The 6640-nt window shown below is 32.9% G+C and overlaps 1 protein-coding gene across 1 annotated transcript in view; it reads right to left on the bottom strand.

Annotated features, from left to right (window-relative positions):
* Positions 1-3471: 3471 nt before the first annotated feature.
* Positions 3472-6640, bottom strand: part of LOC134690269 (uncharacterized) — a 48238-nt gene continuing 45069 nt past the window's right edge. The window contains exons 15-16 of the mRNA XM_063550246.1: positions 6292-6319; positions 3472-5645 (exon numbers count right to left, since the gene is read on the bottom strand). Coding sequence (XP_063406316.1) covers positions 5227-5645; positions 6292-6319 — 447 coding nt within the window. The 3' untranslated portion in view covers positions 3472-5226. The remainder of the gene's footprint in view (positions 5646-6291; positions 6320-6640) is intronic.

Below are 6640 nucleotides of genomic sequence, written 5' to 3'. Positions count from 1 at the left end.
AAATCCGTACCTACATCTTAATTTATCCGATGACCGAAAGTGGACCAGGCACATTGTGAAATTTATAAGCAGGACACGCTGTACACTTGGTTTCCTTCTAAGAAACTTACGCAAGTACCTTTGAGAGTGCAACAAACTATCCTACTTTAAAAGCCATGGTTAGATCGGTACTAAAATACCATCCTATCACTTGGAACCCATTCACCAATAGAAGATAGAAAGCATACAGAAAAGAAGTGCACGTTTCATCCTGCACGACTATAAATCCAGAGAAACAGGATGCGTTACAAATATGATTTTAAAACCACCTCTTAAAAGAACCAAGGAAACACCAGAGGCTGAATATGTTCTCTAGAGTTGCTCAGTTATTGATGTTGGTTAACGATTGAAATACATGTATCTACAAGAAAACAGAAACAAAAGCCAAGTCAAGACAAATAACATTATTGATTTTAAATACAAGAACATCACAAAAAGACAAGAAACCCATAATAGCATGAATAGCAGATGATTCCATTTGATGGACTGCAAAACAGACATCTGAAAGAACTCCTTTTTCCTAAAACGATAGTGAAGTAGAACCACCTAGAAAATAACATCACTGCCCTCCAATACTTATACTAACCAACCTCTTCCAATGCGCATATATCAGCAATTGGATCCTGCGATGTGTAACATACATTGATAGATACATAGTGGTGAGAAAAAAAATATATGTAAAAATCATATATAAACATCAACATAATAATATGGTCAAATTATTTATAAAAATAATGATATGCTAACAATAATATAAAAAACATAATTATCATGATCTTATGCATGGAATTAATATTATCGATATAATTATATGTACATAGTAATTTGAAAATAATATATGGTAAAATTAACATAATATAAAAAATATCCTAATATGCTAACATTTTTGCAAATAGAACTTTGTGTAAAAAAGGACACATCCACCACAAAGGAGTACAATACCTCAATTGAGCTGAGCACATACACCTAAAATGACCACAAATCACCTCAAAGGACCAGAATGCACTAACAGGGAGTACAATGCTCCACAAAGGGGTACTTACATAAATAGGAGTAAAATGCACAACAAATGAGTACATTGCGCAGCAAAAGGGAACAATACACCGAAAGGAGTACAATACACCACAAAGGAGCACATACACAACAAAGGACCACAATTAACTACAAAAGAGTGTAAACACCTTAAAGGAGAACAATACACCACAAAGGAGCACAAAAGAGCACATACACCAGAATTAGAGGTTATCAATAGCATGTGTCGCTCTCCTGCATTTAATAATGATTTGGAAATCATGTAAAATAAGATAAAATCATAATAATAGCATACGTTATCAGATATTATAATGATATTTAAGATAATAACAAAAAACTGCAAATTTCTGTAAAAATTGCTAACTCAGGGTCAGCAAGCCAACAATTACCTTGTCGGCCATTATGGTTGTAAGGTGGGGTCATCTGACACATTTTTGAAACTAGATTCCCTAATTATGATTATGGCCAAGTATGGTTAAATTTGTATCAGTAGATTCAGAGGAGAAAATTTTTGTAAAAGATTACAAAAATTTATGAAAAATTATTAAAAATTGACTATAAAGGGCAATAATTCCAAAGGTGGTCAACTAACAGTTTTGATCATGCCGACTTATTTGTAGAACTTACTTTGCCGAACATTATTACTGTTTACAGTTTATCTTTATTTATTATAATATTCAAGATAATAACCAATAACTGCAAAATGTCCCTAAAGTTACCAATTCAGGGGCAGCAACCCAAATATGTAAGGGTGGATAGTTCTTAACCTGGTGTACATTTTATCTCATGTCAGATTTGCTCTAAATGCTTTAGTTTGAGAGATATAAGCCAAAAACTGCATTTTACCCCTTAGTTTTATTTTTATTCATGTCGGCCATGTTAGTTGGCAGGCGGGGTCATTGAAATCAATTGTAAAACTACTTACAATAGAGATGATTGTTGCAAAGTTAAATTAAGATAAATTTGGCCATTAGTTTCAGAGAAGAAGATTTTTGTAAGAGTAAACATACGACGACCACAACGGACGACGGACGCCAAGTGATGAAAAAAGCTCACTTGACCTTTCAAGATTGTGCATGATTTGAGCGAGATGTTTACAGAATTCATACACGTGGATCTCATTGAACAAGAAATTACAGACTTAAATGAATATATATGTTTAATTTAGACAGTTAACTTAGACAATACGAAAACTTACGCAAGCAATCAAAACCAACATAATTTCTGATTGACCAGTACAGTCAACAATGAACGCTGACGCCTAATGCTATAAACCTAGATCAAACACTAGTAATACAAACAAACAGCCGTTTACACGCTAACAACTACTGAAAGAATTCTGTTAGAGGCAAATAATACCAGAAATCAATCACGCAACTTTCTTAACCCGAATTTACACACTTACAATAGTCACGAAAAATATTCCTACAAACAACCACCATATTTAGTAATAACCATAGATTACCTAAATTAAATTTACCACATTTTGACGGGGATGTTTTACAGTGGAGCACATTTTGGGACTCATACGAATATACCTTACATTTTAATTGTAGCCTAACACCAATAAAGAAATTCAGTTATCTCACAGTCTAACTTTAAGGATCTGCAGCCAAAACCATAGCCGGATTTGCGCTTATATAGCTTTAAAATTCACTCTTGATAGGAGCTGACTATTATTAAGTTATAGTTCAAAATCACATGATCATCGGCAATAGACGTAAAGCCATCGTATCAAAGATTGGTTATACTAGCTATCTCGACCAACAACAAACTAGAGGGTATAAAGAGTATGTCTCGCTCACCTTGGTTTATGCATATAAAACAAAGGACACACATTACAGACAAGAATAAAATTCATGACAAATTTGTGTTTTGGTGATGGCGACGTGTTTGTAAATCTTACTTTACTGAATATTCTGATTGTTCACAATTATTTCTATCTATAATGGACTGAGCCAAGTAGTTTCAGAGGAACATATTTTGTGTGAAAATTACCAAATTTTACATGAATTTATAAAATAAAAAAAATCGTAAAAAATTTACTTTAAAGGGCAAAAACTCCTCCAGGGGTCATGTGGTAATTTGGTTCATGTTGACTTATTTATAGATCTTACTTTGCTGTATATCATTGCTGTTTAAAGTTTATGACTCTATCTATAATAATATCTAAGATAATAACCAAAAACTGCAAAATTTTCTTATAATTACCAATTCAGTTGGTTGACTGATCATTTCAGGTTCATAGATGTTGACATAATGATCAATGTTACCCCATGCATGACTTGCTCTAAATGCTTTGGTTTCAGAGATACAAGCCAAAATCTATATTTTCCCCTATGATCTATTTTTAACCTTTTAATCTTACACATTTTTTTAAACTATATACCCCAATGATGATTGTGGCCAAATTTAGTTAATTTTGACTAAGTAGTTTCAACATGACCAAGTGAGAAGATTTTTCTAATAGATTAAAAAAAAATAACGCAAAATTGTTAAAATTTACTATAAAGGGCAACAACTGTTCAAAGGGTTACTTGACAATATTCATCGTGTTGACTTTTTGTAGATCTTACTTTGCTGAACATTATTGCTGTTTACAGTTTAGCTCTATGTATAATTGTATTGAAGATAATAGCAAAAACTGCCAAATTTCCTTAAAAATACCAATCAGGAGCAGAAACCCAACAACGGATTGTCTGATTCATCTTAAAATTTCAGAACGGAAAGATCTTGACCATCTTTACCTCATCAGATTTACTCTAAATGCTTAAGTTTCAGAGATATAACCTACAAACTTTATTTTAATCCCATGTTCTACTTTCAGCCATGGTGGCTATCTTGGTTGATTGGCTGGGTCGTTGGACATATTTTTAAAACTAGATACCCTAATGAAGATTGTGGCTAAGCTTTGTTTAATTTGCCCCAGTAGTTTCAGAGGAGAAAACTTTTGTAAAAGTTAACGACGGACGCCAAATGATGAGAAAAGCTCACTTGACCATTTGGACCAGGTGAGCTAAAAAGTGAAATCACAAAAAAATGAACTCTGAAAAAAAATCAAATCAGAAAGTTCCTAATCAAATAGCAAAATCAAAAGCTCAAACACATCAAACGAATGTCATATTCCTGTCTGATGTAGAAAAAAGTGGATTAAACCTGGTTTTATACTTTTTGGAATTTTTGATCCTCAATGCTCTTCAACTTTGTACATGTTTGGCTTTATAATATTTTGATATGAGTGTCACTGATGAGTATTATGTAGACGAAACGTGCGTCTGGCGTACTAATATAATTATAATCCTTGTACCTTTGATAACTTTTTAAAGCTAGCTTTAGCTGCCACTTGTATGAGAGTTATATTAAATTCAATTATCTTGTCAAGAATGTGTAAACAAAAACAAACATAATAGATATAAATGTCACCAATAGGGGTACAACAGTCAACCGTGTGTTAAAAAGGAAAACAATTCACCAAAGAGGTTTACATACACTTATAATTATTTGTGTTAAACCTTACAATGAACAAGTGTAACTGCGACCTACTGCTCACTGATGATATTCATGAACGAATACTTTAAGGTTAACAGGAAGTTGTTTTATCTGAAAACACAGCACAAGGTATAGTTGACTTATATAAACCCTAAAATCCTTGTAATGTAATTCCTGAGAAAAATGTGAAGAAAATGTTCAATTTTTATGTTATGTGTAAAATGATGATCAATGATGTAAGTGTTTGGCTAACGGGAAATTGTTCAATTATGAATCTGATAACGCAACACATGGTAACGCTGACTTTTATAAACCCTGCTACAAAATTTCAGAAATTGTTGTGTTAAATGTAGCTCCTGAGAAAGATGTGACAAAAAATATTCATGGGACGATCGGACTGATGGACTGACAGATTGACTGTTGGGTGGACTGATTGATGGACAGACAGAGGTCAAACAATAAACACTCACTTTTTCAAAGCAGGGTATATTAACAGGGGATTGATCTGTTGAATGCTCATTGAAGAAATGAAATACAAAAATAATGGTTAACAGCATAGCTTATCTTTCAAACAATGAGGCTAAATTATGCACAATATTTTTCACTTCTTTTGCCTATAGTATATTTTCCCTTTTTAAATGCACATTTGTGTTTACCATTTTCTATTCAAGCTATTGAACATGTCTTTGACACCTTTCGCTGACTCTGTGATTCCTGTTCTGGTTTTATTTTTGGTTTCTTTGGAATTGCCCCTTTACCTCTCGATTGTTGTGAAACTATAAGGGTGTTCAGATCAATATTCTTTAAAACTTCTTCTAAACAACGTGCACCTCTCCCAATGTTAACTAAAGCCTGAATAAGGACCCGTATTGTAGGTTTGATTAGTTGGTCTTCTCTCCACTTAAATAATACGACTCTATTCTGTTCTGCTAAGTCAGAAGGATTGTTGCTCTGTATATTTTCTAGGGCAGGAATTGATAGTCCAATTTCAGTGCCAAGTTGGAAAAACACTTGACCAATTAATGGAGCTAATTTATCTAGAATTTCATCCGTTGGAATGAAATCCAAGTAATCTGCTGGAATATCTGAAACATTATTTTATAAATATTTCTTTTTAGAATTCTGCAAAGTTCATTGATCTGTGAAGATTTAAATGATATGAAATAAGCAGTACCTTGTTATTAATGTTTTCATTCTGATAATTAAGCCTATAGCCCAGTAAATAGAAAGAGACCATGTTTATTTTTTTAATCAGTTTAATTGAGGTCTGGAGCTGGGTTGTCAGAAAATGACAAGAGAAGTCCTTTGTTAATCAATGTGTCATTGTCATTTTGATTAGTCTCTTTTGTTACCTTTTCTTAAATCGGACTCAGACTTTTTTAAACTGAGTTTACTGTGCGTAATGTGTTGTGTTTGGATTTTTTACTTCATGGTCTAGATGTATAGGGGTATGGTTGAGATCTCAAAAACATATTTGACCTCTTGTCCTTAGCCAGGACACTCTGGTCTTTGTTAGTCATGTATGATTTTTAACTTTAGTTTCTTTTATATGTTTCCGAGTTTAGTATGACGTCCATTATTACTGAACTAGTATACATTGTTGTTAAGGGGCCAGCTGAAACCCATCGGTGACCTTCAGCGGTTTTCTGCTCTATGGTCGGGTTGTTGTCTCTTTGATACAATTCCCAATTTTCATTTTTAATTTTATTAAGTGACTGTATTTCTACTTACCTGTTTCTGCTTTGATGATTCTTCTTACCTGCAAACAAAAATTAAATATTTGCTTTTAGGTATTTACAAAAAAAAGATTAAAATCCTATTGACAACAATATTTGATGTTATATATTTACTGAAACAAACATAACAAGAGGCTGTCACAACGACAGCAAACCGGATTTATTAACATTTATTTGTATCCTGCCAATATCACAAGAACCATAACTGATGAACAGTGAAAGTGAAAATCGTCAATATCAAATTCAACCTCCATTTTGTCATCAGTATCAACATATTAAAATTTGAAAAGCTTAGGTTGAATGGTTCATGAGTAAATGCACGGACACGACTGGAAAAGCCATTT

The sequence above is a fragment of the Mytilus trossulus genome, chromosome 11 (assembly GCF_036588685.1).
Source record: "Mytilus trossulus isolate FHL-02 chromosome 11, PNRI_Mtr1.1.1.hap1, whole genome shotgun sequence".
In the NCBI taxonomy this organism is placed as follows: domain Eukaryota; kingdom Metazoa; phylum Mollusca; class Bivalvia; order Mytilida; family Mytilidae; genus Mytilus; species Mytilus trossulus.
The sequence above is the reverse complement of the archived record's forward strand: the minus strand, read 5'-3'. Positions and strand labels throughout refer to the sequence as shown.